Source organism: Electrona antarctica (genome assembly GCF_951216825.1).
Source record: "Electrona antarctica genome assembly, chromosome: 18".
NCBI lineage: Eukaryota > Metazoa > Chordata > Actinopteri > Myctophiformes > Myctophidae > Electrona > Electrona antarctica.
In genome coordinates, this window is record NC_136799.1 from 24,057,543 (window position 1) to 24,069,925 (window position 12,383).

General features: G+C 45.1%; 1 protein-coding gene across 5 annotated transcripts in view; it reads right to left on the bottom strand.

The window, feature by feature from the left end:
• The window catches only part of tnika (TRAF2 and NCK interacting kinase a), a 112,204-nt gene extending 102,066 nt beyond the window's left edge, over window positions 1-10,138 (bottom strand). For all 5 annotated transcript variants that reach the window (XM_079528913.1, XM_079528914.1, XM_079528912.1 and 2 more), the window contains exon 1: window positions 9,706-10,138. In XM_079528913.1, the coding sequence (XP_079385039.1) occupies window positions 9,706-9,762 (57 nt within the window). In that variant the 5' untranslated portion in view covers window positions 9,763-10,138. The remainder of the gene's footprint in view (window positions 1-9,705) is intronic.
• Window positions 10,139-12,383: the final 2,245 nt, after the last annotated feature.

The window sequence follows — 12,383 nt, forward strand, 5'->3', positions numbered from 1 at the left end:
GTCATAGACCTTCGTCAGTCATCATAAGGTTTATGACCAAAAGCTTACAAATTAAAAAACATATCAATCCGTTGCATAGCTTTACATGTGCGGAGGCTGCCCTTTATTGTACATTCTGGAAGTTAAGTTAACACTTCTAGGAGTGTTACCATAATACGGCCATGTGCAACGACCATGCAGTGAAGTGAAGTTAACACTTCTAGGAGTGTTACCATAACACGGCCATGTGCAACGACCATGCAGTGAAGTGAAGTTAACACTTCTAGGAGTGTTACCATAATACGGCCATGTGCAACGACCATGCAGTGAAGTGAAGTTAACACTTCTAGGAGTGTTACCATAATACGGCCATGTGCAACGACCATGCAGTGAAGTGAAGTTAACACTTATAGGAGTGTTACCATAACACGGCCATGTGCAACGACCATGCAGTGTATTGTACCATGCTAATGGACCCACACACTCCATGAGTCTCTCTCGCTCTCCTTCCCACCCTGCGTCCGTCCGTTCGTCCGTCCATCCATCCATCTTCGCCAGCTTGTCATCTCAAATCGTTTCCTGTCATCCCTCTGTCCGTCCTTCCGTCCCCCTCATTATTCATTTTTTCGCTCCTCGATCTCAATTCCGCCCGGGGGCCTTTTCTTCCCTCCATCCTTTTAATCTCTCCATCCATCTACCACCGTCCTCTTGTCTCTCCATCCATCTACCACCGTCCTCTTGTCTCTCCATCCATCTACCACCGTCCTCTTGTCTCTCCATCCATCTACCACCGTCCTCTTGTCTCTCCATCCATCTACCACCGTCCTGTTGTCTCTCCATCCATCTACCACCGTCCTGTTGTCTCTCCATCCATCTACCACCGTCCTCTTGTCTCTCCATCCATCTACCACCGTCCTCTTGTCTCTCCATCCATCTACCACCGTCCTCTTGTCTCTCCATCCATCTACCACCGTCCTCTTGTCTCTCCATCCATCTACCACCGTCCTCTTGTCTCTCCATCCATCTACCACCGTCCTCTTGTCTCTCCATCCATCTACCACCGTCCTGTTGTCTCTCCATCCATCTACCACCGTCCTCTTGTCTCTCCATCCATCTACCACCGTCCTGTTGTCTCTCCATCCATCTACCACCGTCCTGTTGTCTCTCCATCCATCTACCACCGTCCTCTTGTCTCTCCATCCATCTACCACCGTCCTCTTGTCTCTCCATCCATCTACCACCGTCCTCTTGTCTCTCCATCTACCACCGTCCTCTTGTCTCTCCATCCATCTACCACCGTCCTCTTGTCTCTCCATTATTCTTGTCGTGGCCTCTGCTGTGTGACTCACGCAGGACGCCGAGATTCACTTCCTACTTTGGACTTTGTTTACATGCTGCTGATTCCAACCAACTCTTAAAATCAAGTGTGTGTGTGCGCGTGCATGCGCGTGTGTGTGTGTGTGTGTGTGTGAGAGAGTGACAAAAATAGCTGTTTATAGTCTATCTTATGAGATATAGATAGATAGTCTGTCTGTCTGTACGACAGAGAGATACACACACTCAAGTATTATAATCCCATTCCCACGGATTCAAACAAAGCATTTAACATTGGAACACATAACGTGCCGACAGTACATACAGTATATATACACATACACAAACATCCAGTGTCTCAGCTCTCGTTAACCGCAGAGAATGAACAGGCTCTGGGGTGGATGCTTTATCACTGACTTGGGGGGAATAAATAGGTCAACTAGAAGCATGCATGCAGGCGGAGGGAGAGAGGGAGGGAGGGAGGCATTTCTTCTCAGCGACAGCCCAGCCATACAGTATATGGACCCGCTCATGAATAAGCCCCCTGTGTGAGCTCCAGCCACTGCTGTGGCCCTGTTACTATGGCTTCCACAGCGAGGGGCAGAGGAATGTGGCCTTAACTGGGCAAAGGGTGATGGAGACGGCTGGGGGCGGGATGGAGGTATGGAGAGGCGCTTCGCCTCCGGGCTGATTTAGTCGCTGGTCACATCGCCACCTTTCAAACACCCCCCTCCCCTCCCTTCGCTCGCTCTCTCTCATTTACAGAAATCTCTCCCTCTCTCTCTCTCTGACTGTCAGATTCCCTTCATCCTCACCTACTCCCACTTTCATCTCACACCTGAGTCCCTGCACAGCACATTTGTTTATTGCCAGCAAGAGTGTGTGTGTGTGTGTGTGTGTGTGTGTGTGTGTGTGTGTGTGTGTGTGTGTGTGTGGCTATTCTTCCTGCTGGTTTGCCATCTGTTGCTCTCGGCAGCTGACGAGATGAAGCCATGCTGTTGTTGCCTATGACCTGTGTGTGTGTGTGTGTGTGTGTGTGTGTGTGTGTGTGTGTGTGTGTGTGTGTGTGTGTGTGTGTGTTTGTTTAAAAACCACAGCATCCTGACCTGGCTCTGTGAGCTGTCTGGTCTCTGCAGGGCTGTGTGAGCAGCAGTGACATTTCTCTGTCTCTCATCTGCTCCACTACACTGAGACAGCACACAGGTGCTGCAGGTTGATGTGTGACTAAAATACAATGTCACACAGAACAGAAAAGACGTACTGCGTGCGTGCGTGCGTGCGTGCGTGTGTGTGTGCGAGAGACAAATGAAGGAGTGAGAGAGGAAACTGCATGCGGAAAAAAGACCACTTCTCTCTACAGTTTACTTTAGTTCCCTCTCACTTCTGCCTCTGTGTCATGGTGTGTGTGGTGTGGTGTGGTGTGGTGTGGTGTGGTGTGTGTGTGTGTGTCATGGCGTGTGTGCACGCGTGCATGCATGGTCATGCTGGTCAGTGGGCCAGTGAACAGCCCAAACCAAACGTGTCGCCACTGACCCTCCCCCTCCAGCACCACTCCGCCATCATCACAACCCCCCTCTCCCCCAATCACGTCTGAGCCAGCTGACCTACTTCCTGTCTAGCCAGTCCAGTGGTTTACTGTATGCCCGTCTGACTGTGTGTGTGTGTGCGAGTGCGTGCGTGCGAGTGCGTGCGTGCGAGTGCGTGCGTGCGTGCGTGCGTGTACTCATGCATAATAATTATGCATAGGCTACTTATTTTTTCTCCAATTTTCTCGTTGCCATCTCGCCCCCATGTTCATGTCCCTATCATTGCCAACCCCTGCTGTTGATCTGGGAACGGTGTAGAAAACCACATGCCTCCTTTGATACACATGAGTCGCCAGCCACTTCTTTTCACCTCACAGCAAAGAGTTTCACCATGGGAGGACGTAGCGCATGCAGAGGAACACGCCATCCCTCCCAGTTCCGCTCCCCGCTGGCCTGGCAAACCCGTAGGAGGCGCTGTAGGGCAGCAGCAATGATGGGCCGCTCCACCCGTCTTCATTCCCGCAAACTCCACCACATGTGATTACTGGTGTGTCCTGCCAAGCTGAAGGCACTGTAGAGGACTCTAACCCAGGGGTTCTCAACGTTTTTGGCTGGGGACCCCCGGAAATGCTTTGGCCATGTCTCGCGACCCCCGCCTTGCCCCCCTCCCCCACCCCCAATACAAACTGACTGCAAAAATAACCTTAATAATAGAGAAAATATATCATAAATGAATACTGAAACCAGAACCAGAAACCAAAACCTGCAAAATTTGTTTTGGGTACCCCCCAAAATTATTTGGCGACCGCCCGAGGGGTGGCGACCCACGGGTTGAGAACCCCTGCTCTAACCTAGTGGGACCACATTGTCAGTCCCCCAAACTGGGACCCAGCATGTGCACGAATGTTCATGCACACACACACACACACACACACACACACACTGTATACGTATTACACAGATTACACACCAATGGCACCAATGGCAGGTGTTTCATACAGACTGACACGCACAAACGTATTCAGACACGCAAAACATTGTTCATCTTTCCCGATTGGTTAGGTGTGAGTACGTACATTATCTCTACCGCTAGCTGTTAGCATAAACCCCAGCTCCAGGGGCCAGCATACACGCTCACTTTAAGAAGACGGTGTTTGCCCGCCCCCAAGCCCCCCACACTCTTGTTACACACACACTACCGCAGCATTGGAACACTCACACACTCCTCACATGGCGCCAGCGTCGCAGTACAAAGGCACAAATTAAATCCGAAATGTGGATGGCAGAAAATCCACCAAGGACAGCGATCTTAGAATCTGAGTTATGACGGATTGAAAATCCTCTCTTCCACTGCTTTGCACTGTGAAAATATTTGCAATCCCATAGTTGGAACGGTGGGGCGTTGCTAGGGGAACTGGACCAATGTTAAAGGCTTCCATATAGACGTTGTCTACGTTGGGGTACGTATATATACAGACTTGGGATATGACACCACCTAGCGTCGACATACGTACTGTATATATACGTACCTGGGGGGGGGGGGGGGGGGGGGGAAAGAGTTATTAAGGTCTACGCAACTGCTGAAAACAACTATTATTACTAATCATCCGCCATTCATCTGTGCTATCCATGATAGAGTGTTCCGGTCCGCCCATGGTGACTGTGACACATTGTGTGGCTAGGCTACTGTACATCACAGTGACGTTATATGGGTCCGGCAGACTCCGGCTCACAGACTAGAGAAAGTTACTGAAACCTCTGTGGAGTACTGTGAAGTGATAGTGATAAGTGAAAATGTGTCAAATGGTTATATTATTATTATTATTATCTTATCATCTTATTATCTTATTTTCTAGTGTAATGTTATATTACTGAGAAGGTGGCACTATAACGACAACTGTTGAATGCAAGTGATTAACTGTGAAATACATACTTAATATGTGCTAGCCTAGCACAGCTAGCTGCTAGTTTCAAGCCCCAGTATAGCCTAACATGCTAGTTAGCTAAAGCTAGCCGCTTCAGTAGTGCGTTTACTATTTACTAAACGATGGACGTATTCAGCTACACCAAAAGAGAAAACAAGGACAATTTAAACATTTATTTTCCTACAGTATCCATGTTTTTCCCCGCCTAGGTACTGGGGCTCCTTGTGTGTGTGCTTTGCTTCCTTCAGGCCATGTTGCTGTTGTTCTTCACATCAAGGAACCCCAGATTAATATGTAATTGTCTACAGTACAGACATCCATCTGAACATATTTTGTGCCTTTTTTTTAATGTTTTAAAAATATTCAAAATTATTTCAATTTATTCTCAATGTGTTTTTAAATAACGGATGTACAACCTCACAATGTGTCGCTGTGAGCTTGTAGATCAGCTATTTTCATTTGTGCTTGTTTTCATAGACCTCGCCACTTATGCACACACAAACGCAATGCACTATGGGCTGTAAGAAAAAGGTGAATATATGCGGTAACAATGAGCTGCTGCTGCAACACCAACAATGGTGACCTATTAAATTCGGTGACCGCTAGTGGTTGAAACTAATGAGTGGTGACACAACTAAAGTACTAAATGTGTTGGGTCCCATCACGTGCTTTGTTGATACAGACAGAACTCAACTTTATATGCCCAATCATTCCATGTACTACAGACACTAGATTGGATACACCTTGACAAAAACAGCAACTTTTGTTTTAAAATGTTTTGATTTGTTACAGTTTGTAATCAAAGCTGATCTCCTCGTTATCTCAAGAGTAATTCTTAGATTCTTCTTGTGTTGTTGCAATAACTACTTATAGCTGTCCCACTTAATGTCCCAAATAACATGAAAGCATCCTACTATTGGGCGTGGGGGAGATACTTTAAAGGCGATAGCTCTTGTTTTAATTGTGGCAAAAACCGGGACAATTTGGTAGTGAAAACGGAACATATGGTTGTTTTAGAGATATTTGTTGGGACTTGGAAATCGGGACAATCCCATTCCCGGTCAAACCAGGACATCTGGTCACCCTAATCTAACCCCAATCTCCACAGTGATGGGCAAGAACATTACCCCCGCAGCAGCCAGATGTCCCTTAATATTTATACTTGTACAGGAATATGCAATGTTGTTTATTAATCCATTGAGACCTGGAACGCATCCATGTCACGTTAGCGTTTAACCACATTAACCATTAACCCATTTTGGGGCGGGAACCCGTTTTGGTGTTTTAAACATTGTTATAATTTAGCTATTGAAAAATAGCAGATCTACAAGCTCATAGCGCGCCACCGAGTGGCGCGCTATGAACTTGTAGGTCTGCTATTTTTGAAAAATCGTTAAAATGTGCCTCAAATCTTTCCGAAAATTGTCATGATTTAGAAAACTTTTTTTTTTATTTCGACGTCAGGCCTGAATGGGTTAAACAACTACTTCTTCGGTGTACTCATCATCAGTAATAAGACAGGGCAGGGTGAATGTACTAGAAGAGAAGATGAGTAGACACTAGGCAGACTGAACAATAAGGAGAGAGGAAGTAAGACACACTGCACACAGACAATACGACAATACCACAGTAGCCTATTGCACGTGTGATTCAGTCTGGCTGTGCTCTGATGTCATAATGATAATAAACAACAGTGGCCTTAGCTTGCCAGAGCTTCTGTGGAAAATGATCTGTTTTTTCAAATACTTCCTTGTAATTACAGTCAACCACCTCCTGGGAGTCTGGAATGTTGTTGTGCTGAAAAGACAGTCAGACAGACCTCTGTGGAACATTTGCCTTGACAGACAGGTCCAGATCCAGTGATCAGTGGTGTAAAGTAACTAAGTACAATTCTGAGGTATTTGTACTTTTATTGAGTATTTCCAATTTCCAGTACTTTTACTTCTACTCCACTACATCTCAGATCCAAATATTGTACTTTTACTCCACTACAATTATTTGAAAACTAACATTACTAGTTACTTTGTAGATTTTGATTATTATTACAAAACATACAGTAACCACTTCAGCACTATATCCTATACATTTTGGCCATTTGAAAATAGCCGATCTACAAGCTTGTAGATCTGCTATTTTCAAAAGATTTTTATACCTTTCAAAACTTCAAAATGGGACATTTAGTGAACACTTTCTACTTTTGGTACTTTTAAGTACATTTTGAAGCCAATACTTTTGTACTTTTACAAGCAAGTGCATTTTCCGACCTTTTCCTTGTAACAGAGTAGTTCCACATTGCAACATTGCAGTATAGGAGATGGGACAAAAAACAGGAACACACGACAAGCATGCCTCAACAACACATGAGCAGACACCATATTAACCAAAAAATAAATCAAGGCTGATATGGAGTGCACAGTCAGAAAAAAAGGGCAGGGTAAAACACTTTTTTTGTTTTTGAGTTTATTGTCATGATTTGTCAGGAACTGAGTTGGCTTTGTCCGAGGCTTAAAGGTCTTTAAATAAATACTTTCTGAAACGTCTATGGGAAACATTAATAGGAAATTCTCTTCCGGGCCATGAAAGGGGCAGGACTGTGACGCTCTATTTAGAACTTAATCATGCTCATGCAGGAAAATTGAGTAATCAATAAGTAGATTTTTTGGGGGGGGATAATTATTATACACATTTTATTATAATTGAGTCTGAGAGCGCGTTTTTCTGATTTTTAGTGGCATTTCTCCATTGGTTTTCCGAAAAACGCGTCCAGTGTGCAATCCCCTTTAAAACTGTATTTTATTTTGTTGTACAATGGTGGTGTATATAATAATCGTTCGTTAATTGTAATCAAGGCAGAAGTTTTAAGTAATTATGATACGTGATACTGAAGTCATATCGTGTATGATCTTTCATGACAATGCCCTCAAAAGGGTTACAAATGCATAAGGCACAATGGTTTGTGATAAACGTGAGTGTGTGTGTGTCCACTCCATGTACAGTATATGTGCATGCCTGTGCAAGCAGCTGTGTGTCTCCTCGTGGCTTGTGTGAGCAGCTGACATTACGACACACACACACACACACACACACACACACACACACACACACACACACACACACACACACACACACACACACACACACACACACACACACACACACACACACACACACACACACACACACACACACACACACACACACACACACACACACACACACACACACACACACACACACACACACACCTCTTTTTTCCAACTTCTCCCACCAGGCCCCCACTCTAACCAAACTCCTCATCCTTCCTCCACACCGACATGAAGACACGAAACATGCAGACTCTACAGGTGACGTTTGATAGATATGTGCTTCAGTCATTGTGACTTCCATGTTCAGGCTAGCATGTAAACTACTAGCATTAGCAGACCAACAGAGGTCATGTTCGTGTGTCCGTCTGTTTTGACAGACAGACAAACACGAACATGGTCATACACAGTATTACAGACAGACAGGTAGAGGAAGAGTAAACACCTTGAAAACAGACAGACAGACAGGGTCATCAACCAGACAGATGGGTATACACCTTGAGAACAGGCAGACAGAATTGTACAATAAGACAGACCAACAGAAAGAGACAGACTATCATATAAGACAAGCAGAATAACAACTGTATCATCCGTGTGTTTGTGTGTGTGTGTGTGTGTGTGTGTAGGTCTTTACCTGAAATGCCCCCCCCCCAACATACACAGACACCCACACTACATACCTGCAACACACACATATTAACACACAAACCGCATCCAGTGTAGTGAACACATGTATGGGTATCCATGCAGAAATACAGCATAGCAGGCTATTTGTATAATATGGAAGTGTGTGTGTGTGTGTGTGTGTTGTGCAGTGCGCAGAGAGTGAACAAAAGAACTGGCTAGTGCAGCAAGTAAGCCTTCAGCCTTGTAGACGAGAGTATAAGCTTCAATGACTACAAGTAGGTTCACACACACACACACACACACACACACACACACACACACACACACACACACACACACACACACACACACACACACACACACACACACACACACACACACACACACACACACACACACACACACACACACACACTCCGCCCTACCAATTCCAATACTGACCATGCAGTGACCTGACCACTATTGTGAGAATACTAGATAAGACCTAAGCACAACTTGTGCTTAGGTCTTATACTAGATGTGCTGCACAAGTATCACACACACACACACACGTATCATCAGCAGTGTGCATGGCAGAGAAATAGGTTAAATTCCACTGCTGCCTGGCTGAATCGGGGCTGATAGGACTATAATAGGCAAAGCAGAGGGGAAAACAAACAAACCACTCTATTGAGGTCAGCATCCCCTGCTAGAAGCTCAACTGAGAACTGACTCGTTCTCACACACTTAAGCCTGATTTACACTTAGTTGCGCAGCGTGGTCTCACGCCGAAAGTAGTAGATCTACAAGCTCAAAACGCACCACAGAGCAAGGCGCCGTGAGCTTGTAGATCTGCTATTTTCGGCTGCGAGACACCCGCGGGCTCGCAACTAAAGTATAAATCGGGGCCGTAACACTTCAATTTAGTGAGTCGGAATGAATAGGAAGGCTTCGGATGGCGAACCAGCTGTCATGTTACACTGGGATCATGTATTATATATCATTTAATTTCATCCTTGTATTTTTGACACATTGTAATTGTAGCGGTCTGCCCTGACTGACTGACTGACTGGCCGACGTCTCCCAAATATCCGCCTCCTCTCTCTCTACTCTCCTGCTTGGTTGCCATTCATGGAGCGCTGCCTGCTGCAGGTGCAAAGGAGAAACACGCACACGCGCCACACACGCACGCACGCGCGCAGGCACAGCAGCTCTGTTCTGTTCCACCTTTGTAATAAAAGGAAAAAAGAAATGTTATCAACATCATCTTACCCTCAAAGCTGACAGGTCTATTTCATCCAGACTCCGCGCCGGAGAGTCACTCGCCATGTTCGGCGTTGGGAAGCCACGCTCAGTTCCCGATTATCCGCACAGATCGAACACCGAAAACGGCCTTCCGCTGTCACGACTGTGTGGTCTTCCTCCGCTCGGGTCTCTGTCCCCTCTCTCCCGCACACTGAAATACAATAGTCCTTTCTAAAGTCAGCGGACGCCACTGGAGCGTGCGGCTAGAGCGCAAACGCGGGGATGATGCGAAACAGTGCCGAGCACAACATCGCCATCGTCGCCTCAGGGTCCATGTTTGCAGGTTAAAGGATGAATCGGGGAAGGTTAAAGCTCCAGTGTGATCACGAATTGCAGCTACCGTTTGTCCTAGTGTCCTGGGCTCGCTGCTCCGTTCTGACAGCAAGCGCACACACATAGAGAGAGGGGCGGGGGAGCGGAATGCCTCGGCAGACCCCGCCTATTGAAGGACGACCCGGCGTAGTGGGGCGGGGACAGGGAGAGCTTACCACTGAAAGAGTTGATCACAACATGCCAGAATTATAAGAAATACCAGGTTAAATCGATCCATCTGACTAGATGGAGGCATAGCATAGGTTAATAAGAAATGGAGACAATACACTCACTCAGTGAGTGTATTGTCTCCATTTAATTATATAGTATAGTATGTATAGTTTACATAGATACTCCACTGTTACGTTCTTAGTTTACGCATGATTCATGATAACTACTTTTTATACATGTGATGTATGCCATGCTTTTTGTTTTTGCTTAATGTAAGTCGCTCTGGATTAAGAGCGTCTGCTAAATGCCTAAATTGTAAATTGTAAATTGTAATTTATTGCAGTGAGTCTCACTGCAATAGTTTTAATTTAACTCAGCAGGAGTTAAGGACTTTACATGTATGAGTTCCAACTTCCAAGGGCAACCCCCTTGCCATTGCTTCATTTATATTAAATTCATATTGTAGGCCCGTGTTAGCCAGAGATGGCAAAAAATAAGCCTACAGTTTTGTGCTTTTTTACACCATTTTCTCGCAAATGTAGTCATTATGCCAATTTGCCAAATTATTAAGAGTCCCCACACACATTTGTGTGTTAAAAGAAAAATAAATTGTAAATGGTGCATTTATATAGATGCATAGGTGCATTACATTCACACATTCATACACCGATGGCGGCGGAAACCATGCAAGGCACCAACCAGCACATCAGGAGCAATTAGGGGTTCAGAGACTTGCTCAAGGACCCTTTGACACTAACTCTGGGGGAGCCCGGGTTAGAGCTGGCATCCTTGTGGAACCATCCAGCCACTCTACCCCTGAGCCACCACCACCGCCCGAAAGAAAGTATCCTACTGCTGTGCTGACTCACCTGCCGATACAATGAGAAGCACACAATGTCTGTCTGTCTGTCTGTCTGTCTGTCTGTCTGTCTGTCTCTCTCTCTCTGGGCTGTCAACATTGGACTGTGAGAATGTGAGGGGGGTGTCTGGGAGTCTGGGAGGTCTCCAAACAGAAAATGCATTTTCAGGTCAGGATATAGGCCAATTTCATTCAATCAGGATAGAGAACGAATAGGCTACCGAGTATTCTCAGTAACATTGAATATCTCAGCTGTCAAATGTTAGTTTTTCAGGAAATGAAAAATATAACATTTTCAGGAAATTAAGAAAATCTTATATTTTGAAAACAAATAAGCAATACTGCCTCATCAAAGTTGGTGTTGTGACTTTATATATTGAGGACCAGTGAGGGTTTGCGCAACCCTGTTTTAAACTAGTGACTTTATATATTGTCAATTACTTGCATGAGAGGGGGAGAGGTGGTAGAGTTAGTTGCTTTGGCAGACAGTTTGAGGGTCCGTAAAGGGTGTTCAATAGCACTGATATATGCAGAAAGAAATCTAAAACCTAAATAATGTTTTATTGTTTTCCTCCCGATAGCAACGATGTGTTACTGTGGTGTTATTATGATAGAAGATTGATTGATTGATTGATTGAAGAATTTATTTTTGCAGAATTACAGTACATTTCAAGCACAAACTCAATACAAAGGCTGTTAACTGTGAGTGGACGACCCAATTAAGCATTACACTTGTTTCCAATAGGGTCCACCATGTTCAAATCATCAAAACATTTAGAGACGTACAAATAGACACTTCTATAGACAGAACAGGAATTCATAAAGGAGGTAAAAAGGGAAAAGAAACATATACAGTGAGGGGAAAAAGGGGGGGCGGTGGGGGGGGATTCAGATTTTACGGGGGCCAGTTTCGAATTGCAGCCATCCGTAGGTGCCCTTTGAGAGCGGTTTTGAAGGAGTCAAGGGATTCGCATGTCTTAATGACAGTTGGTAGGGCGTTCCACATTTTGGTGGCATAGGAGCGAAAATAATTTAGTCCCTTGTTTGTGCCGAATCTGGGTTGTACATGGTTAGTTGTACATGGTTCGTTGCACAGATTAATAACCGACTTCTCTGGAAAGAGCACAGACAGGTTTGTTCACCTGTGGTTTTTTTGTGTGATAGAACATGGAGGAAATATTTTATTTAATGACTGCATCAGAAAAAGTACCTACAGTACACACCTACTCACTCACACACACCTGTTCATATCTGCCTGAGACAACTTACTTCCATGGAAAGGCAATACAATGTAGCTACGGTA